Source organism: Chiloscyllium plagiosum, unplaced genomic scaffold, assembly GCF_037043375.1.
Source record: "Chiloscyllium plagiosum isolate Xiang-an unplaced genomic scaffold, Cpla_swu_hap1 HiC_scaffold_14, whole genome shotgun sequence".
In the NCBI taxonomy this organism is placed as follows: Eukaryota; Metazoa; Chordata; class Chondrichthyes; order Orectolobiformes; family Hemiscylliidae; genus Chiloscyllium; species Chiloscyllium plagiosum.
The window spans coordinates 3072281-3099209 of record NW_028270152.1 but is presented as its reverse complement, the minus strand read 5'-3'; the positions used below and the strand labels follow the sequence as shown (position 1 = coordinate 3099209).

General features: G+C 46.1%; 1 protein-coding gene across 2 annotated transcripts in view; it reads left to right on the top strand.

Annotated features, from left to right (window-relative positions):
* The window catches only part of lamb2 (laminin, beta 2 (laminin S)), a 172283-nt gene that overhangs the window by 13548 nt on the left and 131806 nt on the right, over nt 1-26929 (top strand). For both annotated transcript variants that reach the window (XM_087994030.1, XM_087994029.1), the window contains exons 2-3: nt 18437-18609; nt 23238-23373. In XM_087994030.1, the coding sequence (XP_087850156.1) occupies nt 18437-18609; nt 23238-23373 (309 nt within the window). The remainder of the gene's footprint in view (nt 1-18436; nt 18610-23237; nt 23374-26929) is intronic.

Here is a 26929-nt window from a genome sequence, read left to right as displayed (position 1 = left end):
TGCTGTCATCTGCCATGATTGGACTGTAAACTGTGTTCCTGGATCATTACCTGGATTACTAATCCAGTGACAATACAGTTGGTTCTGCTATATCGCACATTTCTTCGACGCACTTCTTAGATCATTATTTGTAGAAAGTGAACTTTCCTTGGCTATAATGTGATTCCGGTCCCATTGCTACTATCACACAACTTTCTTATAACCGGGATCATGTGACTGTACCATTATCTACTGCGTAAAAACAAGGACTGCAGATGCTGGAAACCAGATTCTAGATTAGAGTGGTGCTAGAAAAGCACAGCAGGTCAGGCAGCATCCGAGGAGCAGGAAAATCGACTGCGCTTGCCCAAAGTTATCATTGATGGAATTTGGACGAGGTACAACACAAGGGAGTAATCAATGAATAGCAGGACACTAGGAAGCTCAGAGGAACAGAGAGATCTCAGAGCGTGGCAAGACAAGTTAATAGGTAGTTAAGGAGGCATATGAGACACTTGTTTTTATCAATGGTGGTATAGATTATAAGAGCAGGGAGGTGATGTTGGTGCTGTACAGGAATTTGGTGAGGCCACACCTGGAGTACTGATCACTGCACTATAGCAAGGATGTGATTTTATGGAAGGGAGTGCAGAGGAGATTCACCAGGATGTTACCTGGGGATGGAGCAGTTTAACTATGAAGAGTTAAGGGCTTTTGCCCAAAACGTTGATTTTCCTGCTCCTCGGATGCTGCCTGACCTGCTGTGCTTTTCCAGCACCACTCTAATCTAGACTTTGATTTCCAGCATCTGCGGTCCTCACTTTTGCCTAACAATGAAGAGAGGCTGGATAAGCTTGGATTGTTTTCTTTGGAGCAGAGAAGATTAAAGGAGGACCTGATAAAGGGTGAATAGAAAAGTTATTCCCCTTAGTCGAAGGGTCAATAACAAGGGGGTATCATTTTAAAGTGAAAGGCAGGAGGTTTTCAGGGGATTTGAGAAAAGCCTTTTTCATCCAGAGGGTGGTAGGGGTCTGGAATGTGCTGCAGTGTCACTGAGGCAGGAAATCTCCCAACCTTTAAAAAGTACTTGGATGAGCAGCTGAAATGTCAGGACATTCAAGGCTATGGCCCCAGTGCTGGAAAGTGGGTCCAGTGTAGATAAGATTTTTTGTTGGTGTTGACTTGATAGGCTGAAGGGCCTATTCTGTGCGGTATGATTCAAATAATGACACTGCTTTAGTAGAGATAGGGCACTACCACAGCACCACAAACTTCCTCTGCTCCCTATATACTTCTTCTATAATTAATAGCCACCACCTGTATTTTAAAGGTATTTTCTAAGAGATGTTTTTCTGTTCAGGTAAGTTATTACATGCCTTTGGAGCAGGTGGGATTTGAACCTGAGTCAGAGGTAGGGACATTATCACCACACTACAAGAGACCCTCCTGTTTATTTTTAACCATAAATAAAGACATTAACAAATTGAACAATATGATTAATCAAATATTAACAATGCCGACAGTGCTGTTAGGAAAGACTTTCCAGGATTGGACTCTCTGTCGTGCTCTCTCCATTTCTCTTTTACCAGCTTTATCTCATTTTCCTTTTGTCCTTCTTTCTATCTGCATCTCGGTCCCTAATCAAGGGCACTGTGAAGTAACACCCTAATTGCCCGAGAGTAGGTCACTGTGTATTGACAGGGATGGGTCTTGTACATTCTAACCACTGAGATTCTGCCATTACATTGGATGGTAAAAGCAATGACTGCAGATGCTGGAAACCAGATTCTAGATTAGAGTGGTGCTGGAAAAGCACAGCAGTTCAGGCAGCATCTGAGGAGCAGTAAAATTGACGTTTCGGGCAAAAGCCCTTCATCAGGAATACAGGCAGCGTGCCTGAAGGGTGGGGAGATAAATGAGAGGAGGGTGGGGATGGGAAGAAAGTAGCATAGAGTACAATAGGTGAGTGGGGGAGGGGATGAAGGTGATATGTCAGGGAGGAGGGTGGAGTGGATAGGTGGAAAAGAAGATAGGCAGGTAGGACAAGTCATGGGGACAGTGCTGAGCTGGAAGTTTGGAACTGGGGTGAGGTGGGGGAAGGAGAAATGAGGAAACTGTTGAAGTTCACATTGATGCCCTGGGGTTGAAGTGTTCCGAGGGGGAAGATGAGGCATTCTTCCTCCAGGCGTCTGGTGATGAGGGAGCGGCGGTGAAGGAGGCCCAGGACCTCCATGTCCTCGGCAGAGTGAGAGGGGGAGTTGAAATGTTGGGCCACAGGGCGGTGTGGTTGATTGGTGTGGGTGTCCCAGAGATGTTCTCTAAAGCGCTCTGCTAGGAGGCGCCCAGTCTCCCCAATGTTGAGGAGACCGCATCGGGAGCAACTGATACAATAAATGATATTGGTGGGTGTGCAGATAAAACTTTGATGGATGTGGAAGGCTCCTTTAGGGCCTTGGATGGAGGCGAGGGAAGAGGTGTGGGCGCAGGTTTTACAATTCCTGCGGTGGCAGGGGAAGGTGCCAGGATGGGAGGGTGGGTTGTAGGGGTGTGTGGACCTGACCAGGTAGTCACGATGGTCATTTTACTCAAAGCACCAGCTTTGTGACAGCAGCTTGTATTTTCAAATCTCTCTTTAACGTAGAAATCCAACCCTTCACTGAGATACAATTGAATTGAATTGAATTGATTGTCACATGTACTGAGGCACAGTGAAAAGCTTTGACTTGCGAGCAATCCAGGCAGATCAGAGTTAAGTAGCATAGATAGTAAATAACAGGTAAACAGCGGCAAAAACAAAAACACAGGTACAGGTGAATGTTAAGATTTTGTGAGTCCATTTAGTATTCTAACAACAGTAGGGCAGAAACTGTTACGAAACTGCTACAACAATCAAGGTGACAGCCTGACCAACAGAAAGCACTATTAGACAGTCAGCCACTCACTGTTGTGACTGGGATTCAATGGGGAGTCTACAGCTCTATTGACCTGGGATTCAATCCTCAGGCTGTAATTCCTAGTTCACTCCAACAGATGATAACTGGCAGCTTTATTTATATTTGTAACGTGAAGATCAGTCACCTGGATCCCAGTTTTCTGGTTCCAGAAAGATCAATCCTTGTGCATCCACTTGCTGCCCTCAGCAGCCTCACATCCAAAGACACAGCATTTGTTTCCACACGGACAGGAGCTTCATCTCAACTCCTACACTGTCTCGGAATTATCATCCCAGTGTTCACATCCAGCACTGGATGAGCACAAAGTTCCTCCCATTTCAATATTTGCAAGGCTGAAATTATCGTTCTCAGGCCCAACCCCAAACTCTGCTCCCCAGCGACCAATCCCATCTCCCTGGCATCAATCCAAGCCTGAACTCACCTGTTTGTAACATCATGTGACTATTTCTGATCAGTGGGTCATCACTAAGACTGCTGATTTTTCTAATCATCCTCTTCAGAGCTGTTATTACACACATTTGGAGCGGATCGGACTTGAGCCCAGACCTCCTGATCCAACGGTAGGGACACTACCACTGCATTAAAAGAGGGCTCCTATTCTGATCTTGTCACTGCTTGAGTTTATCTGCTGCTGAAACCCTGAGGCGTCCCTCTGTTACCTCTCAATGCTGACTATTCCAACACACTCCTGACTGGCATCCCACTTAAATGCCCTCTGGAAACTTGAAACTAAAATTTAACTGTCAGTCATAACTTGCCCCAGGTTCCATTCACCCATTACCTGTGATTTCCTTGACCTATACCAGGTGGTTGGTAAACCAACAGCTTGATTTTAAAATTGCTATTCTTATTTTCAGCTCTCTCTGTGGCTCCATCCTTTCATTTCCCTGTAATCTCCTCCAGCCCCACAAGCCTCAAAACACTCTCACGTTCTGGCTTTTACAGCATTGCTAATTTTAATTGCCCCACTGTTAGTAACTGTGTTGTTTGTTCCCTAGGCTTTAAGCTCTGGGTTTTCCTCCTGAATCCTATTTGCTTTCCTCATCTCCTGTTGGACAAGGCAACCTTTCTCAGCAAGCATTTCTGACATGCATCGTAATCTCTTCCTGCCTGGTTCAGTGCCATGATGTACCCATGAAGCACCTTGGATGGGGGATTATGTTAGAGATGCTTCATTATTACAAATTGTTGTTTTTGTATAAATTCCCACCACGCTGATCGTTTCAAAACTGTACAATCGACAGAGCCAAGGAAAAAGACCGACAGGAATCCAGCTTGAGAAAACAGCAGGGTTTCTAAGAATGTTTCCCACTGAGTCCAGCTGCAGGAAACGGAAGGCTTGCCCACCCTCTCCTTGCCCTTCCTGCTCTTGTGTTCAATCTGATTCAAGCCGCACGTCTATTATCATCTCAAATGCTGCGTGAAATGGAACATTTCCTCCGATCATAACTGGGATGAGGGCCAACTTTAAGATTTTTGTCCCCTCTGTGCTCTTGAAGCTGGCCCTCCCTGTACACTAGTGTCTGATGGGGACAGTGTAGAGGGAGCTTTACTCTGTATCTAACCCTGTGCTGTCCCCGTCCTGGGAGTGTTTGATGGGGACAGTGTAGAGGGAGCTTTACTCTGCATCTAACCCCATGCTGTCCCTGTCCTGGGACTGTTTGATGCGGGACAGTGCAGAGGGAGTTTTACTCTGCATCTAACCCCATGCTGTCCCTGTCCTGGGAATGTTTGATGGGGACAGTGTAGAGAGAGCTTTGCTCTGTATCTAACCCCCTGTCCTGCGAGTATTTGATGCGGACAGTGTAGAGGGAGCTTTACTCTGTATCTAACCCCGTGCTGTCCCTGTCCTGGGAATGTTTGATGGGGGACAGTGTAGAGGGAACTTTACCCTGTATCTAACCCCGTGCTGTCCCTGTCCTGGGATTTGGAGATGCCGGTGTTGGACTGGGGTGTACAAAGTTAAAAATCACACAACACCAGGTTATAGTCCAACAGGTTTAATTGGAAGCACACTAGCTTTCGGAGCGATGCTCCTTCATCAGGTTCTATGTTATGATCGAGCCCTCCACTATAACCTGATGAAGGAGCGTCACTCCGAAAGCTAGTGTGCTTCCAATTAAACCTGTTGGACTATAACCTGGTGTTGTGTGATTTTTAACCCTGTCCTGGGAGTGTTTGAAGTTGACCAAAAAAATGGTTGTTTTCTACAGTTGGAAGCCCTCACTGTGAGGTCTCTGTGCTCTGGTAAAAAAATTAGGTGTTCTATCCAAACCTCTTGACATCTTTCTGACTTGATTTGCTCTGATACAGATGGTCTTTACAAATGTTTGAATTGGAACCTCCGTGTACCCAGCACTGCTGGATTTTCTGTCTCAGTTCAGTGCATGAGCTGCTCCTCTTTATCTAGCATTGCCTTTTCAGCATAGTAGAGGATTTTAATTCAATATTTGGACACTGCACACATTAACTCTCTAATCACCCACTGTAAACACTTGATGGCCCCTAAAGGGAGTTTAATGAATCTAAATTGCAGAGAATGAGTTACCATGGAGATTAAAAGGTCAGGACATTGGGCTCACTGGCTGGTTTTCTGGACAATGGGCTTGTGTCACACAGCCTCAGTGGATTATAAAGGTGCATTAGTGAGGAGGCGTTGGCCCTGGAGTGGGGGTGTAGATTGTAGACAGAGTGAGTGAGGCCCAGGAAGGGAGCACAATGACCTGTTCTGGAGATTCACATTTCTTCGGCAACGTGAGGCTTCCCTCCTGGATCAGCTTCTCTATGCCTCGAGGTCAGGGTGAAGAGCTGGATTAGAAATAAAGAGAGAGGAATCTCAGACACAGTCCCTGCTCCCACTCACTATCACCCTGGTAAACACTGCCTGTGGAGACTGATGGAACTGAGTTCAGTCCTAGGCACCTCAGAAAGGAGATAATGACCTCGAGAAAGAACAAAACCGAATCATCACAATAATCCTGGGGTTGAAAGGGTTAAATCATGAGGCCAGCTCAGGAGACAAAGCTCATAATGCTTGGTATAAAGATCAAGGGTTGGTCTAAGTCAGAGGTGGGGAACCTTTTCATGTTGGAAGGCCGCATTATGTTAGTTGTAATCTAATAAAGCCACATCCAAGAAACTTCAATTATGTATTCTTCAAAATTCACATTACTTTGTAAAAATCTAACTACTGTGTACTAACTAACTAAAAAAAAATGAAAAAAATGTTAATTCTAAAGTTAACTAACCTTTTAATGACTTTGTTGTGACTGCTTTTTGTAGGAAAGCATTTGAATATTTGGTTGCGGCATGGAGGTCTGCAGTTTTAGCTGATCCTCTAGATGGGTATCCGTCATTTGTGACCTTAAGGGCGTCTTGATTTTAGTTAAGTAGGAGAATGTAGATTCGTAGCAATAAGTGGGGATTATTCTCTGGTATTTTAAATACATTCATTTTAAGATTAAAATAAAAATAATAAAGGACAAAAAAAATTAATAAAAAGTAAAAGATTTGTTCTGCAAAATTTGGATTCATTCAAAAGGCCACACTCAATGTCCTAGAACGCCGCATGCAGCCTCAAGGCCGCAGGTTCCCCACCCCTGGGCTAAGTGAGGGGTTTAGGGTGGTTAAGAAAATTACGACAAATGTTATAAGATACCGGTTATGCCTCAGTTCCAGGAACCGCTGTTTCTGGAGGATATGTGGGCATTGGAGAGGGTGCAGTAGAAGTTTATAAGGTTCCAGGGATGAGAGACTTCAGTTGGAAAGATGGATTGCCAAAGTTAGGATTGTTTTCACTGGAGAAGAGAAGAGCCGGGAGGAGATGTCACAATCTTGATGAACTGGGCCGAGTGTGGAGGGAGATACTGTTTCTTTGGGAGAAAGGTTGTAGAGAGGATTCCTGAAGAAGTGCTTATGCCCGAAACGTCGATTCTCCTGCTCCTTGGATGCTGCCTGACCTGCTGCACTTTTCCAGCACCACATTTTTCAGCACTGTACTAGAGCCTCTTAAAGTCCTACCAGTCCTGGATGTCAAACGTTTCTGAACAGGTTGATTCAAAGTAATGACAGGGAAAGATTGGAAGAAGAACTACTCTTGCAGAGAGCCAGCATGAATATAACAGGCCGAATGGTCTCCTTCTGAGTTATGAGTCATTCTGTATTTGTTAGTTTCTATGCTTTACGATTTGATAGAGTGGATATAAAGGATTTTCTCAGGTGAGTGGACTTTACAAAGAAGGGTCAGAACCTTAAAGTTTGAAGGAGACCTTTCAGGGGAGTTGGCAGGAAGCATTTCCTCCCACTGAGAGGAGTGGACATCTGGAACTCTTTCTCTCTCTTTTCCCCTTCTACCCAAAAACAAGCTGTTGAGGCTGGGAGCCAACTGAAGATGTCAAAATGGACTTTGATAGATTTGTGATGGAGAAGGAGGTCATGGAGACACCAGTCAGCTGTGATCTAGTTGAATATTAGATAATGTGGAAGGGCTGAGTAGCCTCATCCTGTTTGAACAATAGAGACTCTGGTTCCTGAAGAGGTTGGAAAATTATTCTGAAGAAGCCTCTGTGAGGTAATGGAATTCACCAAGAGTTGGCTTTTGTATCGAGGTTATTTAGTGATGAAGGAATGGGTTGTTCAGAGAATGTTTGTAATCAGATTCACAGCTGCCCTCACTGATGCCATTATCTGTCCATCTTGTGCTGCAATGTGGCTAAACCCCTCCAGCTCTTGATGGTTTGGGGTTTTTTTGATCTCTCAGTGTATGCTGATGAGAGCAAAATTGGAGACAGAGAGAGGTGACGCTGGGGTCACTCAGGACTTAATGACCATAGTTTCCAACTGGCCAACCGCCCACTGAATTCCCATCCTTTTCACCATCAGTCCCTATCCTTTGTGTGTAAATCCTTTTCCTTCTTTCTCTGTTCAGAGACTGTGAGAATTGTGGTTTAGTGGTAATGTCACTGGACTAGTAACTCAGAACCCTAGGATTATGATGTGGGGCTGAGGGTTTGAATCTCACCTAGGCAGCTGGTGAAATTTGATCTAAAAGCTAAACTAATAATGTAACCACTGCCAATTGTTAAAATTTGCTGGATATCCTGATCTTTTTTGGGCTAGCCTACATGTGACTGCAGATCTACAGCAATGTGGTTACCCCTTGCCTGTCCTCTGCAATGTCAGAAGAGACCACTCATTTCAAGAGATGAAGAAATGAGATCAGCTCGCTGGACCCCATAGCATAGGAGTTCCTTGATTAGGGCTATTACCATGGTCCAATCAGAGAACCCTGGCTGGTGGATAAAAAGAGTAGTGTCAACGATAATGACACTCTGGGAACTGCCTCTTCAGGGTCAGTTCTCAAAGTCCTCATGTAAATAAAGACTGACTTGGTGACGGGATACTGACCTCTGCAGAGAGTTATTTCAAAGGCAATTAGGAAGAAAAACATTACATGTCCCAGAAACTCCACTGTGTTTCAAAGAAGAGTGATATCGGACTTGAGACGTTAATCTTATTCCTCTCTCTACAGCTGCTGCCAGGCCTGACAAGTTTCTACAACACTTCCTGATTTTATTCCAGATTTCCAGTAAGAATGGAGAATGAAAGCTGACCTTCCTAGCGATATCTACAACCCATACACGAATTAAATACAGAATCGAACAATAACATTGATGTTTCATTTCATCTCATTGAAACAAGCTATGAAATGTGTCTGTTACAGAAAGGGACAACACAATATCTCTAGCTCTGCAACTTTCTCCTTTTCCGAATTATTGTTGAATCTGTTTTCAGTTCCTCTTCAGGGAGTATATTCCAGATGGCAACTCGCTGTGTAATAAAACTCCCTCCTCTCTCTACTAAGACTGAAGGATCTGAATTATAAAGAGAGGCTGGATAGGCTAGGTCATAAGAGGTTGAGGAGTGACCTTATAGAGGTTTATAAAATCATGAGGAGCACAGATGAGGTGAATAGCAAAGGTCTTTTCCCCAGGGGAGTTCAAAACTAGAGGCTTTGGGTTTAAGGTGAGAGGAGAAAGGTTTAAAAGGGACATTAGGGCAACATTTTCACACAGAGGGTGGTACATATGTGGAATGAATTGCCAGAGGAAGTGGTAGATACAAGTACAATTACAACATTTCAAAGATATTTGGACAGGTACATGAATAGAATTGGTTTAGAGGGATATAGGCTAAATGTAGGCAAATGGGACTAGAGTGGTTTGGGAAACTTGATTGGCATCTGGTTGGTATGGACGAGTTAAACCAAAGGGTCTGTTTCTGTGCTGGATGACTCCATGACTCTCTCTCCCTCTCTCAGGTTTTTCTGTCAGTTATTAAATCTGTGTCCTCAGGTTACCAACTCTCTTGTCATTGCAAAATCCTGACAATCTCACAATCTATTTTCTCAAAACTGTTTATAAAACCATCTATTAAATCTCCATCGAACAATCCAGTCTCTGCACATTAACTCAAGCTCCTCGACCTTGGGACTGTTTTGGTAAGAGTCTTCTATTTTGACAGCTTTCCTAAGGTGCAGTGTGATCAATTTTATAGGTGCTGTATAAATACAAGCTTTTGTGTAAGTTGTTTAGTTGGAAATTAGTTGGAAGAGTGGAGATCAAATCTGAGAGTTTCTTGGTCTGTGTTAGTGCAACTGTTCACCACATCCACAAGAATCCATTCCCTCCACCTCTGATGCTCAGTAGCAACACTGCTGAACTGTCTACAAGATGCACTGCAGAAATTTACCAAGGATCCTGTGGCACGGTGGCTCAGTGGTTAGCACTGCAGCCTCACAGCGCCAGGGATCCAGGTTTGATTCCAGCCTCAGGCGACTGTCCGTGTGGAGTTTGCACGTTCTCTCCGTGTCTGTGTGTTTCCTCCGGGTGCTCTGGTTTCCTCCCACAGCCCAAAGATGTGCAGGTTAGGTGAATTGACTATGCTAAATTGCCCATAGTGTTATGTGCGTTAGTCAGAAGGAATTGTATCTGAGTGGGTGGGTTACTTTCCAGAGGGTCAGTGTGGACTTGTTGGGCCAAATGGCCTGTATCCACACTGCAGGGAAACTAATCTAAATCCTCAGACAGCACCTTCCAAACACACAATGACTTCCATCTAGAAGGACAAGGGCAGCAGATACATGGGAACACCCACCCCCTGCAAGTTCCCTCTAAGCCACTCACCATCCTGACTTGGAAATATATCGCCGTTCCTTCAGTGTCGCTGGATCAGAATCCTGAAATTCCCTCCCTGAGGGCATTGTGGGTCTACCCTACATCACATGGACTGCAGCGGGTCAAGAAGGCAGCATTCCAGGGAAAAGCTTGAAGCTTTACTCATCCTTTAATACACCCTCAGTCACTGACAACATGTTTGTATTATCCTTTAGCAATCCATTACGTTTATACAAACTATCATCTCCTCCAGCCCTTGGACTGCCCCCATCTGTCAGCTCCTCCAGCCCTTCAACCCTCACTATTTCTGTAACCTTCTCCAGCCCCTACACCCTTTCCTATGTCTGTAACCTCCTCCAGCTTCTACACCCCTCCCTGTCTCTGGGACCTCCCCCAGCCGCAGGACTCTTGGTGATCTTGATGCTGTTCCAGTCCTGGTTTCCTGAGTATTCCTGATTTTAATCTCACTCTTGTTGGTGGCCATGTCTTCAGCTGCATGGGTCTAGTCTCAGGTTTCCTCCCTCTCCAACTCTCTTTTACAGAAACATAGGAATTTGAAGCAGGAATAGCCTCTGGATGTAGGTTTACTTGCTGAGCGGGAAGGTTCATTTTCAGATATTTCATCACCATACTAGATAACATCTTCAGTGAGTCCCCGTATGAAGCACTGGTGGTGTTGCCCACTTTTTGATTATGTATTTAGGGTTCCTTGGGTTGGTGACATCATTTCCTGTGGTGATGTCATTTCCTGTTCTTGTTCTCAGGTGGTGGTAAATGAGGCACAAATCAATGTGTTTGTTGATAGAGTTCCGGTTGGAATGCCATGCTTCTACAAAATCCCGCGCGTGTCTCTGTTAGGCTTGTTCTAGGATGGATGTGTTGTCCCAGTCGAAGTGGTGTCCTTCCTCATCCGTGTGTAAGGATACTGGTGAGAGTGGGTCATGTCTTTTTGAGGCTAGTTGGTGTTCATGTATCCTGGTGGTTAGTTTTCTGCCTGATGGTCCAATGTAGTGTTTGTTACAGTCCTTGCGTGGTATTTTGTAAATGACATTACTTTTGGTTGTTGCCTGTATGTCAAGTTCATTAGCTGCTGTTTTATTGTGTTGGTGGGTTTGTGGGCTACCATGATGCCAAGGGGTCTGAGTAGTCTGGCAGTCATTTCTGAGATGTCTTTGATGTAGGGGAGGGTGGCTAGGGTTTCTGGACGTGTTTTGTCTGCTTGTTTGGGTTTGTTGTTGAGAAATCAGCGGACTGTGTTCATTGGGTACCCGTTCTTTTTGAATACACTGTATAGGTGATTTTCCTCTGCTCTGCGTTGGTCCTTTGTGTTGCAGTATGTGGTTGAAATAATGTTCTGATGCATCTTCTTTTATGGGTGTTGGGATGATTGTTTCTGTAGTTCAATATTTGGTCTGTATGTGGATGCTGGTTTGAAGTTCCCCATTGGCTGTTTGCTCTACTGTGACATCTGGGAATGGCAGTTTGTTGTTGTTTTCCTCCTCTTTAGTGAACTTTATGCCAGTAAGAGTATTATTGATGAGTCTTGAAGGTTTCCTCTAATTTGTTTTGTTTAGTGATGACAAAGGTGTCATCCACGTAGTGGACCCAAAGTTTGGGTTGGATGGTTGGCAGAGCTGTTTGTTCAAGCCTCTGCATTACTGTCTCTACTGAGAACCCTGATATCGGAGATCCCATGGGTGTTCGGTTGGTTTGTCTGTAGGTTTTGTTGTTGAAGGTGAAATGGGTGGTAAGGCATAGTCCACTAGCTTGACAATACTGTCCTTGCTCATGAAATTGGTGGTTTTTGGTGTTTGTGTCTTTGGGTTTTCTAATAAAGTAGTTAATGTTTCCTTGGCCAGGTTAATGTTGATGGATGTAAACAGGGCTGTTACATCAAAGGAGACCATTATTTCATCCTCTTCTATCTTGGTGTGTTTGATGGTCTTCAGGAATTCTTGGATGAAGTAGATGGAGTGGGGTGAGTCTACTCAGTCAGTCTTTGGTGTAGCTCCTTGGCCAGTCTGTAAGTTGGTGTTCCAGGGAGTGAGACTATGGGTCTGAGGGGGGCTCATGGTTTGTAAATTTTGGGTAATCTGTGGAGGCGTGGTATGTTGGATCCGTCTGGTTTCATTTTTTGGAAGTCGATCTTATTTATTTCTCCAGATATCTGAAGTTTTTTGAGTAGGGCTGTGATTCGGTTCTGTGGGGTCGGGTCTATTGCCTACCCCATATCCTTGGATAGAGTCACAGAGTCATAGAGATGTGTACAGCATGGAAACAGACCCTTTGGTCCAACCCGTCCATGCCGACCAGATATCCCAACCCAATCTAGTCCCACCTGCCAGCACCCGGCCCATATCCCTCCAAACCCTTCCTACTCATATACCCATCCAAATGTCTTTTAAATGTTGCAATTGTACCAGCCTCCACCACTTCCTCTGGCAGCTCATTCCATACACGTACCAACCTCTGTGTGAAAAAGTTGCCTCTTAGATCTCTTTTACATCTTTCCCCTCTCACCCTAAACCTATGCCCTCTAGTTCTGGACTCCACGACCCAGGGAAAATACTTTGTCTATTTATCCTATCCATGCCCCTCATAATTTTGTAAACCTCTATAAGGTCACCCCTCAGCCTCCAACGCTCCAGGGAAAACAGCCCAGCCCTGTTCAGCCTCTCCCTATAGCTCAAATCCTCCAACCCTGGCAACATCCTTGTAAATCTTTTCTGAACCCTTTCAAGTTTCACAACACCTTTCCGATAGGAGGGAGACCAGAATTGCACACAATATTCCAACAGTGACCTAACCAATGTCCTGTACAGACACAACATGACCTCCTAACTCCTGTACTCATTACTCTGACCAATAAAGGAAAGCATACCAAACGCCTTCTTCACTATCCTATCTACCTGCGACTCTACTTTCCAGGAACTATGAACCTGCACTCCAAGGTCTCTTTGTTCATCAACACTCCCTAGGACCTTACCATTAAGTGTATAAGTCCTGCTAAGATTTGCTTTCCCAAAATGCAGCATCTCCAATTTATCTGAATTAAACTCCATCTGCCACTTCTCAGCCCATTGGCCCATCTGGTCAAGATCCTGTTGTAATCTGAGGTAACCCTCTTCGCTGTCCACTACACCTCCAATTTTAGTGCCATCTGCAAACTTACTAACTGTACCTCTTATGCTCGCATCCAAATGATTTATGTAAATGACAAAACGTAGAGGACCCAGCACCGATCGTTGTGTCACTCCACTGGTTACAAGCCTCCATCTGATTCTTTGATACCTCATCTCATTTAAAAAATTCTCCACAACCACCTGATGAAGGAGCGTCGCTCCGAAAGCTAGTGCTTCCAAATAAACCTGTTGGACTATAACCTGGTGTTGTGTGATTTTAAACTTTGTCCACCCCAGTCCAATACTGGCGTCTCCACATCATTTAAAAGACTTCTCAAAGCTTGCTGAGTTTTTAGGTCAGCTGGCTTATTATCCTGATGTGGTTTGGTATCAAATTCTGTTTGACAATCTGAAGTTTTACTTTATTGTAAAAGTGCAAGTTGTTGTTGGTGATCCAGTATGTTATTGATAGGGTGAAGCCATGGTAATGCACTGTCCAATAGCAAAACAGAAATGCTGGTTTAAGCTCTGTGAGATTGAAATAAAAGGAAAATGGGTCATGATGGGAAAAACATCCAGGAGCAGATTCACCTCTGCCTGAGAAGTACATTGTTCTCATGTGTTTAGTATTTTAGGGGATGGAATTTTCCAGTGAAGGATATTTATGTTCAGACCAAATTCCATTTTTTTGAAAAGAAAACAAACAGTCGATGGTTATCACGGTGTGGGAGCATCTCAGAAATAGTCAAAAAGTCATGGAAAACATTTCAGCCTGACCGTATCTTCTATATTTGTCTGGGATGAGAGTGTCCGGGGACAAGTTGTGAGGAAGGGAAGGGATGGGGTAGCCAGTGTTGACTGGGAAGAGAGGCACAGGCTCAGAGTCTCAGGATGCTGGTCTCAAAATGCTTACTCCAGCCCCTGGATTTAGGATGTCTGCTCTGTTGATGGCTGTGTCTCAGAAAATGTCCAAAAACTGACAAGGAATTTGGCAGCTGGCTCCTGAATGTGTATTTTTATGACTGGAGATACTGGTTTAGTATAACCAAGAGTTAGATCATTGTATTATACTTAGAAATGGTTATTATTAGACAATATATGAGGCACAGTGAGATTGGGGGTGGGAGAAGGACTTAGGGGACTGAATGATCAATTATTAAAAACTGCCACATAGTTTAGCAAAGCAGAAAAAGTACATTCTGGAATTCATTTTGCAAGGAAAAGAATTGAAAAGCAGAGGGGTTCTGCTAAACTTGTGTAGAATCTTGGTGAGAGCAATCTTAGAACACTGAACAGTTCTGGTTAATTTATAAAATAAAAGGGGTCTTTTTCAGAAAGGCAGCTGGTGACTAGTGGAGTTTCGCAGGGGTCCATGTTGGGACCACAACTATTCACGTGATGCATTAATGATCTGGATGAAGGAACTGAGGGCACTTTTGCTAATTTTGCACATGACATAAAAGATAGAAGGAGGGGCAAAGAAGTGGCAGATGGAATGCAGGGTGGGAAAGTGTGAAGTTACGCACTTTGGTAAGAGTAGCAGTGTAGATTATTTTCTAAATGGAGAAAATCTTCAGAAATCTGAATCACAAGGGGACTTGAGAGACCTAGTTCAGGATTCTCTTGTGGTTAACATTGCAGGTTCAGTTGGACATTATGAAGGCAAATGCAACGTTAGCATTCATTGCAAGAGGGCTAGAATACAAAAGCAGACATGCACTGCTGAGACTGTATAAGGCTCTGGACAGACCGCACTTGCAATATTGTGATCAGTTTTGGCTCCCATATTTAAGGAAGGATGTGCTGGCCTTGGGGGAAGTGCAGAGGAGGCTTACAAGAATGATGCTGGGGATGAAGGGATTGAATATGAGGAACACTTCAGCTGACAAAGGAGCAGTGTTATGAAAGCTTGTGATTTCAAATAAACTTTTTGGACTATAAATCTCGATGACTTCTGACTATATGAGGAGCCATGATGTGGCGAGGCTGGTGTTGAATTGGGGTGGACAAAAGCCGAAGTCACACAACACCAGATTATAGTCCAATAGTTTATTTAAAATCACAAGTTTTTGGAGCGCTGGTCCTTGGTCAGGTGGTCCACTAATAGGAGAGACTAGAGCCCAAGGGCACAGCCTCAGGGTGAAGGTTCGAACTTTAGAACTGAGATTAGGAGGAATTTCTTCAGGTAGAGGGTGGGGAATCTGTGGAATTCATTGCCATATAAGGCAGTGGAGGCCAAGTCATTGAGTGTCTTTAAGACAAAGATATGTTCTTGATGGGTAAGGGGATGATGGGTTATGGGGAGAAGGCAGGAGAATGGGATTGGGAAACATATCAGCCATGATCATTTGGCAGAACAGACTTGATGGGCTGAGTGGCCAACTTCTGCTCTGATGTCTTATGGTTATAGAGAGACTGGAGAAGGTGCAGAAAGGTTTATAAGGATGACGCTAGACTGAGAAAAAAGATTGAATAGACTGACGCCCTTTTCTTAAAAAGGAAAAGACTGAGAGATGAAATAGAGAAGTCTTAAAATCATAAAGATGTTTGATAGGATAGATGCAGAGGAGAAGTTCCACTTGTGGGGAAATCCAAAAGTAGGGATCATTAATACAGGTCAGTCATGAATAAATTCCATTAAAAAAATCAAGAGTAATGTCTTTATCCAGAGAGTGGTCAGTTTGCAGATATACTCCTATGGGAAGTGGTTGAATGACATTGAGACTTAGAGGGAGAAAGAGAGAGAAGACTAGGATGATAGGGTGAGGTGAAAGGACTGAGAGAGGCTTGTGTGGACAGTAAACAGTGGTTGAATTGCCTCTGCTGAAAGTGTTATATCATGTGGAATTTGGGCAGATCAATGAAACATCAAGTGTTTAGAATGAGATGTTAAGTAACGTCTTTCTCCGGGTAAGGGAACGAGGAAAACAGCCAGTGCTCCTTCTCCTGATGATAGTTCAGTGAGTATTGTTGCAGAGTGTGTGAGTATAGTCAGAAGCCTGCATGGCTGGAACACCTTCTGTAGAAGTTACCTTGCTCTGGTTTTAATTTAAAAAAACTGAGAATATAAATCTCATCATCAGTAATGGTGACCATGAGACCATCACTGATTGTTGTTCAACCCATCTGGTTCACTTAGGGATGGAAATCTGCCATCCATACCTGGTCTAGCCTACATGTCATTACAGACCCACAACAATGCAGTTGGCTCATAACTACCCTCTAGGCAATTAGGGATGAGGGTAATAAATGCTGGCCCATAAATGAATAAAAATAAAAATAGTTGGAGGCATCAGCCAGATATTGAGAGGGCTGACCCTGTACTGTCTTCCAGCACTTGAGACAAATGGCAGAGTGAAAGACATAGTCTGGTTTAAAAGTGCATGTGGAAAACATTCTGAATTACTGTCTGATGGGAGATTTGATGGCTTTTGAATGAAAGGCTGTCCTCAGCATTGACAGACATGTGACACCTGTTGCTATCACAGAGAGCTGGCTGCCTGCCTGACGACCAGTTACATTCTATTATTTCTGTCCTGTAACAGGCATCAGGAATAGCTGTGAGCTCATCCAGCCTCTTGTCCTGTCTGCAGCTTCTCAATGTCTCTGTTATTTAAATAACAGCCCCCACCCAAAAGGCAAGGAATCCCTGTTATGGGTTCTGCACCAGTGGGTTAATTGCATTGTCTGCTGAGACACTGAGGCACACAGACAGTTCAGAAGATTCTTGGTTCAAAGCTAGTCCAGGAGAAAGTGAGGTCTGCAGATGCTGGAGATCCAAGTTGAAACTTTATTGCTGGAACAGCACAGCAGGTCAGGCAGCATCCAGGGAACAGGAGATTCGACGTTTCGGGCACAGGCCCTTCTTCAGGGACAAACAGTGTGATCACAGTCACACAGTGAGCAATGGATCTACTGGATTATAAATTCCAAACAGGCGTTAAGATAATTCACAATTCCTGTTCTTGTGTTTTGGGACAGTTCACACTCCCCAGCTATCCCATGACAAATGAGCAAGAAACCATTAGTGGGGAAGGAGCACAATACTCTGGAAAAGACAGAAACTGAAATGAAAGATATGCAGTAATTGCATCCATAGCTTCAAGCCCAATTCTAATAAGTTCATATCCTTGCAGATTGGAACACTGTGCAGGAGGCCAAGTAGCGAATGTGAATGCATTGAGCCACCTCCACTGGCAGATACACCCCCGGTGGTACCATCCTTTGCATGAACAAGTTGCCCTTTAGGTCCTTTTTAAATCTTTCCCCCCCCCCCCCCCCCCCCCCCTTACCTTAAACCTATGCTCTCTCGTTCTGACTTCCCTAGCCGAGGGAAAAGACCTTGCGTATTCACATTTCTTGGTTTCTTTGCCCTTTCATTTACACTGAGAGAATGGAGACAGAGATGTTTTCTAATGGCTGGTGCTAAAGGTCTCTGGCTGCTCTGTATTTACAGAGGTGGACCAATCTGCAGGCTGTCATCAGGCCATGTTTCCTTAACTCAAAACTCCAGGTGCCACTTTGACGCAATAATGTACTAATCTCACTGCTCCAACAACATTGCCTTGTCCAGTTGTGCCACATGATGTTTTCCAAGTTGCAAAACTCCTGGTGTTTCAGCTAAATAGCGGAATCTAACGTCTCGTTCAGTTTAGGATCCAAAAAGGAATCTATGAGGTGAGTGCTATCTGATTTGCTGCTGTATCACATAGTTTCTTCCTAATGTGTTCCCTAACCAGCTGAATAAGCTGTTGCAGTCAGAAAGCTCCCCCACCTCTGCACCCTGCTATAAAGACACAATACGGGTCAGCTTTGAGTGAAGCCAGCTTACCAGGATGAAATGAGACAAACAGCACACCCTGGGTGGGGGAGAATCTTGCTTCGTGATCCTATTGGCTGTTTAGAATCTTTATTGAACTTCCAGTCCCTTTAGTTTTATACTTTAAACCCCTTGAAATAAAAGCTAGCATACCATGTGTCTTCCTAATTGCTTGCTGTTACCTTTCTGATATCCTGACACACACCCTCAGACAGACACACACCCATTCCTTGCTTTGTACTGAGATGATTAACTGAAATTATAAAACGAAAGAACACAAATGAAAAGAAAGGTTGAAGGGTAAGTGATGTTTATGGTATCATGAAAATTACACGACTCCTGTCACAGTGATTAATCTCTCTCTCTCTCTCTCTCTCTCTCGTCCAGTTGTGGTAGGGACAGGGTTTGCTCAGGGTCCTGATTCGGTCCATGGCTGTGCCCAAGGGAGCTGCTATCCAGCTACTGGGGACCTACTGGTGGGTCGTCAGAACAAGCTAACGGCATCGTCCACCTGTGGCCTGAGGAGACAGCAGCCGTACTGCATCGTGAGTCATCTACAGGTACGTACACCCACACTGGAGGTGTGGCTGGGTATCTCTGGGCATCTGCACCATGCCAGCACTGCTTTGACATAGACCTGCTGGTTTAAACATGTAGCATTTGATCATGTGACACCATTCCGGACACTGAATCAAGTGATTTTTAATTACATGACATTTCGTTACTGTTTTTATGTTCGTCAAGTGTCACAGTAACAGCACTGATAGAATAATTATCACGTTTACTCGCGAGATGAAAGAACAATATTTTAAAATAAATATAGGGAAAAAGGAATGAATAATTTAAGGCAGCATTTCTCAAACTGTGGATCCTAACTCCAGCTGGAGCTAATGTGCCCCCGCCCTGACCCCACCCGCGCAGGACACCCAGCTCTGCCCTTGTGCTACTGGGCTCTCACTCTCAGGCGCTTCCTCTTCTTTTCAAGACCATTCAGCAGCTCGGCCTCCCCATCAGAATGTATTCCTGATGAAGGGCTCCGGCCCGAAACATCAATTCTCCTGCCTCTCGGATGCTGCCTGATCTGCTGTGCTTTTCCAGCACCACTCTAATCTAGACTCTAATCTCCAGCATCTGCAGTACCCACTTTTGCCCGCATGTATGCAAGAGAATGGGTGTGAATATATTTATGTTTGTTTTTTGTGGGAATATGTTTATACCTGTGTGGGTGTGTCGGTGTGTGTGAATGTGTGAGTGTGTGGGTGTGTGTGGGGTGTATCAGGATGTGTGTGTGTGTCAGTGTGTGTGAGTAGGTGCATGTATGTAAGAATATGGATGTGAATATATTTATGTTTGTGTGTGTGGATGTGTTTACATCTGTGTGGATGTGTGAGTGGGTGTGTCTGTGTGTGTGGGTGGGTGTGTCTCTGTCTGTGTGTGTGGGGGTGGGTGTGTATTTGTGGGTGTGTCTGTGTGTGTGTTTGCGTGTGTGTGTGTCTGTGGGTGTGTCTGTCTGGGTGTGTCTGTAGGTGTGTGTGGGTGTTTGTGTGTGTGTTTGTGGGTGTGTGTCTGCGTGTGTGGGTGTTTGTGTGTATGTGTGTGGGTGTTTGTGTCTCTCTGTGTGGGTGAGCATGTGTGTATGGGTGTGTGTGTTTGTGGGTGTGTGTGTCTCTGTGTGTTTGTGGGTGTATGTGTCTCTGTTTGTGTGTGTGGGTGTGTGTCTGTGTGTGTGGGTGTGTCTGTGTGTGTGTCTGTGAGAGAGTGTGTGTGTGTGTGTGTGTGTCTGTGTGAGTGTGTCTGCGTGTTTGTGGGTGTGTGCAGTTTGAGGCAGTGATTGGTAGATGTGATGTCACTCATAGGTAAGCTCCTGAGGAAAGGTTCCAACCTGAAACATCAACTCCCCTGCTCCTCTGATTTACTTAACCTGCTGTGTTTTTTCCAGCTTCACTCTTTATCCACTCTGCTAACAGTCCATTCATGTGATATTTCAGACAGTGTTGGCAAAGTGAGTGATGAGCTTACATTTAAAGGTAGAGAATAATGGAAAATGAGATTGACAGAGGGTTTAATAGTTTCAGTTCACAGCTTAACTAAGCAGCTGCTGAGTGGACTCAGAGAGACCCAGTTTACTCTGAGCATCATGATCTTTAGCTGGAGAGTTCAATGGATGCTGTCCAGACAGAATTATTGAGTGAAGGTTATCTACAGCGGGCATCTGTGCAGAGAGGTTTTGGTATCTGCCTGCAGTGACAACTGAATGAGGCAGGATGGGAAGATGGACAGGAGATATGAAGAGGGGTGCCTTTCCCTGAGGGGTGAGCTTACTGAGTGCCCTGCCTGAGCTGAGCTGGAAGCTGATACACAAGCCTAACCACAAGTCCTCCTCACAACTGAACCCTGGAGAAGGATCGGAGAATCAACCAGAGTTGCTGCTCCCCGTCCCAACTCTGTCAGTCTTGCTGGGAAAGCTAAACATGAATATTCTGTTGATTGAGATCAGCTGTGATGTGCATGGTTGAACAACTTGTAAACACTAACTGTCAATGCACATTAATAATGGTCATATGGTTAGAAACTATACCAACGCAGAGTCAGCACCTGAGGAACTGTACCCCAGTGAGAGTCAGTGTGTGTGTGTGGGACTGTACCCCAATGAAGGTCAGTGTGTATGTATGTGTGGGACTGTACCCCAGTGAGAGTCAGTTTATGTGTGGGACTGTACCCCAGTGAGAGTCAGTTTATGTGTGGGACTGTACCCCAGTGAGAGTCAGTGTGTGTGTGTGGGACGGTACCCCAATGAAGGTCAGTGTGTGTGTGTGTGTGACTGTACCCCAGTGAGGGTCAGTGTGTGTGTGTGGGACTGTACCCCAGTGAGAGTCAGTGTGTGTGTGTGGGACTGTACCCCAATGAAGGTCAGTGTGTGTGTGTGTGTGACTGTACCCCAGTGAGGGTCAGTGTGTGTGTGTGGGACTGTACCCCAGTGAGGGTCAGTGTGTGTGTGTGTGTGACTGTACCCCAGTGAGGGTCAGTGTGTGTGTGTGGGACTGTACCCCAATGAAGGTCAGTGTGTGTGTGTGTGTGGGACTGTACCCCAGTGAGGGTCAGTGTGTGTGTGTGGGGCTGTACCCCAGTGAGGGTCAGTGTGTGTGTGTGGGGCTGTACCCCAGTGAGGGTCAGTGTGTGTGTGGGACTGTACCCCAGTGAGGGTCAGTGTGTGTGTGTGTGTGTGTGTTGGACTGTACCCCAGTGAGAATCAGTGTGTTGGACTGTACCCCAGTGAGTGTCAGTGTGTGAGGGGCTGTACCCCAGTGAGGGTCAGTGTGTGTGTGTGGGACTGTACCCCAATGAGGGTCAGTGTGTGTGTGTGCCTGTACCCCAGTGAGGGTCAGTGTGTGGGGGGCTGTACCCCAGTGAGGGTCAGTGTGTGTGTGTGGGACTGTACCCCAGTGAGGGTCAGTGTGTGTGTGTGTGTGTTGGACTATACCCCAGTGAGAATCAGTGTGTTGGACTGTACCCCAGTGAGTGTCAGTGTGTGAGGGGCTGTACCCCAGTGAGGGTCAGTGTGTGTGTGTGGGACTGTACCCCAGTGAGGGTCAGTGTGTGTGTGTGTGGGACTGTACCCCAGTGAGGGTCAGTGTGTGTGTGTGTGTGTTGGACTATACCCCAGTGAGAATCAGTGTGTTGGACTGTACCCCAGTGAGTGTCAGTGTGTGAGGGGCTGTACCCCAGTGAGGGTCAGTGTGTGTGTGTGGGACTGTACCCCAGTGAGGGTCAGTGTGTGTGTGTGGGGCTGTACCCCAGTGAGGGTCAGTGTGTGTGTGGGACTGTACCCCAGTGAGGGTCAGTGTGTGTGTGTGTGTGTGTGTGTGTGTTGGACTGTACCCCAGTGAGAATCAGTGTGTTCGACTGTACCCCAGTGAGTGTCAGTGTGTGAGGGGCTGTACCCCAGTGAGGGTCAGTGTGTGTGTGTGGGACTGTACCCCAGTGAGGGTCAGTGTGTGTGTGTGTGTGACTGTACCCCAGTGAGGGTCAGTGTGTGTGTGTGGGACTGTACCCCAATGAAGGTCAGTGTGTGTGTGTGTGTGGGACTGTACCCCAGTGAGGGTCAGTGTGTGTGTGTGGGGCTGTACCCCAGTGAGGGTCAGTGTGTGTGTGTGGGGCTGTACCCCAGTGAGGGTCAGTGTGTGTGTGGGACTGTACCCCAGTGAGGGTCAGTGTGTGTGTGTGTGTGTGTGTGTTGGACTGTACCCCAGTGAGAATCAGTGTGTTGGACTGTACCCCAGTGAGTGTCAGTGTGTGAGGGGCTGTACCCCAGTGAGGGTCAGTGTGTGTGTGTGGGACTGTACCCCAATGAGGGTCAGTGTGTGTGTGTGCCTGTACCCCAGTGAGGGTCAGTGTGTGGGGGGCTGTACCCCAGTGAGGGTCAGTGTGTGTGTGTGGGACTGTACCCCAGTGAGGGTCAGTGTGTGTGTGTGTGTGTTGGACTATACCCCAGTGAGAATCAGTGTGTTGGACTGTACCCCAGTGAGTGTCAGTGTGTGAGGGGCTGTACCCCAGTGAGGGTCAGTGTGTGTGTGTGGGACTGTACCCCAGTGAGGGTCAGTGTGTGTGTGTGGGGCTGTACCCCAGTGAGGGTCAGTGTGTGTGTGGGACTGTACCCCAGTGAGGGTCAGTGTGTGTGTGTGTGTGTGTGTGTGTGTTGGACTGTACCCCAGTGAGAATCAGTGTGTTCGACTGTACCCCAGTGAGTGTCAGTGTGTGAGGGGCTGTACCCCAGTGAGGGTCAGTGTGTGTGTGTGGGACTGTACCCCAGTGAGGGTCAGTGTGTGTGTGTGGGGCTGTACCCCAGTGAGGGTCAGTGTGTGTGTGGGACTGTACCCCAGTGAGGGTCAGTGTGTGTGTGTGTGTGTGTGTGTGTGTTGGACTGTACCCCAGTGAGAATCAGTGTGTTCGACTGTACCCCAGTGAGTGTCAGTGTGTGAGGGGCTGTACCCCAGTGAGGGTCAGTGTGTGTGTGTGGGACTGTACCCCAATGAGGGTCAGTGTGTGTGTGTGAGCCTGTACCCCAGTGAGAGTCAGTGTGTGGGGGGCTGTACCCCTGATAATAATGTGAAGAGGGTGTGATTGCATAGCACTTTATTTGTCCGATGTTTGAGAGCCATGTATGATGTGTTCGTTTATTCCCGAGCAGGATGAGAAAAAATGTTTCATCTGTGATTCCCGTAAACCGTATGATCGACTGCGAAATCCCAACAGCCACAGAGTGGAAAATGTGATTACAACGTTCGCACAATATCGTAAAAAGGCCTGGTGGCAATCAGAAAACGGTGAGTCTGGGAAACATTGGGAGAAAGTGATAGTGAGGATAGAATCTGGTGTTAGAACTGACCTTGGCTCCCTCTGACTGAGTCAAGGAACTGTCGCTTGGTTCAGCTTGGACTTTTCTTGGCTCTGAATCGAAAGGTTTTGGGTTTGGGCTCTGCTCCTGAACACTCGGGGAGTACAAGTGCAGGAATGTATGAACCGAGTATTCTTAGATTAGATTCTCTACAGTGTGGAAACAGGCCCTTCGGCCCAACAAGTCCACACCAACCCTCCGAAGAGTAACCCACCCAGACCCATTCCCCTAACTACATATGACTAACGCACCTAACACTATGGGTAATTTAGCAAGGCTAATTTATCTTACCTGCACATCTTTTGGATTATGGGAGGAAACCGGAGGAAACACACGCAGACACGGGGACAATGTGCAAACCCCACACAGACATTCGCCCAAAGTGGGACTCGAACCCAGGCCCCTGGCGCTGTGAGGCTGCAGTGCTAACCACTGAGTCACGGTGCCACCCATTTTGCTGATGGATCTCATGTTTTGTTGAAGTTTTTTGTCTTGCCCTTTTCAGACAATTCACAAGTTTACCAATTCCAGGGGAAAACTAACATTTATATTGCATCAGAGGAGAATGTTGCTTGGCAACTGGAATTTGATTGCTAGAGGCATTGCCATGGAGATTGCATACAATTATGCTAATTGACAGTTAACTGCCATGTTTATTTAAATTTTAAATCAGGCAGGTTGACTCTGGTCAGGGCATTGCCTGAAAGATGACCCAGAGAATGCCTTTCGTTATTCTGTTCAGTTGAAACAGGTGCAGTGTGTGTACATTTTCTTTCTGTCTGTAAAGGGCATGGCCTTGTGTATTAGTACCTGGAGCTGTGTGAGCACCTCAGGCTATCAGCCTAATGCTGTCAGTGTAATTCTTCACACACTCTGAATTATCCAGCAAATGCTAACCAATTTTAGGATCACATTTACGTGCCTGATACACCCAAACTCCCCTCAGGTTACCCAAGTAAAGAATCTCAAATATTACAGCAGCAGGAGAAGCCAACTATACCACATGGCTGGTATGCAGTAGAAACCCAGTGGTCTTCACTGCTAATAGGAAGCCAGAACTGTGTTCTGTCTGTCACAGAGATGAGTTATGTGGTATATGAATTTCATTGCCAGTGTGATACCAGGTAAATGGGACAAATGTCTAAAAGACTACTGGATCATATTAAACAGGATGTCTCTTCGACTGATTGCAATAAGTAAGTGTGGTGCTGGAAAAGCGCAGCAGGTCAGGCAGCATCCGAGGAGCAGGAGAATTGACATTTTGGGCATAAGCCCTTCATCAGGAATGGCTTTTGCCCGAAGCGTCGATATTGCTGCTCCTCGGATGCTGCCTAACCTGCTGTGCTCTTCCAACACCACTCAAATCTAAACCCTGGTTTCCAGCATCTGCAGTCCTCACTTTTGCCTGCAATAAGTAAGAAACTGACCATACCCAAGGACTTACATTTGTAAAATTTGCAACACAGTGTTTAGCTTCTATGTGATTCTGCAGCCACAGGGCTTACACATGCTGACTCTCACTGGGGTACAGTCCCAAACACACCAACTCTCACTGGGGTACATCCCACACATACTGACTCTCACTGGGATACAGTCCTACACACACACTGAATCTCACTGGGGGACAGTCTCTCTCTCTCTCTCTCTCACACACACACACACACACACACACACACACACACACACACACACACACACTCTCTCTCTCTCTCACTTGGGTACAGTCCCACACACACACACACACACTGACTCTCACTGGGGGACAGTCCCACACATACTGACTCTCACTGGGATACAGTCTTACACACACACTGAATCTCACTGGGGGACAGTCTCTCTCTCTCTCTCACACACACACACACACTCTCTCTCTCTCTCACTGGGGTACAGTCCCACACCCACACACACACAGTGACTATCACTGGGGGACAGTCCCACACACACACTGATTCTCACTGGGGGACAGTCTCACACACACACTGACTCTCACTGGGGTACAGTCACACATACACTGACTCTCACTAGGGTACAGTCCCACTCATACACTGACTCTCACTGGGGTACAGTTCCACACATACACTGACTCTCACTGGGGTACAGTCCCACACATACTGACTCTCACTGGGGCACAGTCCCACACACACATTGACTCTCACTGGGGTACAGTCACACATACACTGACTCTCACTAGGGTACAGTCCCACTCATACACTGATTCTCACTGGGGTACAGTTCCACACACACACTGACTCTCACTGGGGTACAGTCCCACACACACACACTGACTCTCACTGGGGTACAGTCCCACACACACACTGACTCTCACTGGGATACAGACCCACACGCTCTGACTCTCACTTGGGGTCAGTCCCACACACACACACTGACTCTCACTGGGGTACAGTCCCACACACACACGCTGACTCTCACTGGGGTACAGATTCACACACACTGACTCTCACTGGGGGACAGTCCCACACACACACACTGACTCTCACTGGGGGACAGTCCCACACACACACACTGACTCTCACTGGGGGACAGTCCCACACACACTGATTCTCACTGGGGTACTGTCCCACACACACACCGACTCTCACTGGGGGACAGTCCCACACACACACACTGACTCTCACTGGGGTACAGACCCACACACACAGACTCTCACTGGGGGACTGTCCCACACACATACACTGACTCTCACTGAGTTAAGCATAAGAGAAAATCATGAGCAGAAAATCTCCTTTCACTTCTCCAATTTGATGGCGTCACAGATGTTTATATGGTGGGCCCAGTCTGAAGCAGTGGAACAGTAGGCTCAGTGTGTGAGAGTGTTGCTTCTCTCAGAACAAGCAGCATTTGGCCGCTGTACTTTTCCTGTTACTCTCTCTGGAATGTGTGAATGGGCCAGAAATTGTCCGGGCCAGAACTGTCAGCCTACTGCCACATTTCACAGGGAAACATATATCCGCTGCATTAGTCAGCTCCTGGGCCACAGAGATCGCGTTCGCTGGTCACTGAATGGATGCCCATTCACAGAAACTTTAACCTGTCCTTTCTCACAGCTGTTTCAGTGTTAACTCTCTGCTAAGTTCTCTACTGCTGATTTCTATCTTCCCTGTGGGATTGAGGGTTGGAGGGTGGAGGACAGTGTAAGGTGAAGCCATCCTCTCTCCAACTGGCTGTGCCCCTGGGGTTCAGAGAGAAGCACTCTTCATTGTTACCAGCAGATCATTATTCCTGAACAGAGTCTCAACAGCATGTTGGAACATGGGGAGTCTGACAACCAAGGTCGGAATCCTGAATGTGTAATACCCACACACAACCCACACACACACACACACACACCTTCTCATAGCCGACATGCTGACAATCTTGCATACGTTTGGACCATGTACGTGCTGACACCCACATCTCCTCAGACTGAAACGCTATATTCCTATACATCCATACACTCTCGCTCACACTGAATCTTCACTGGGTTA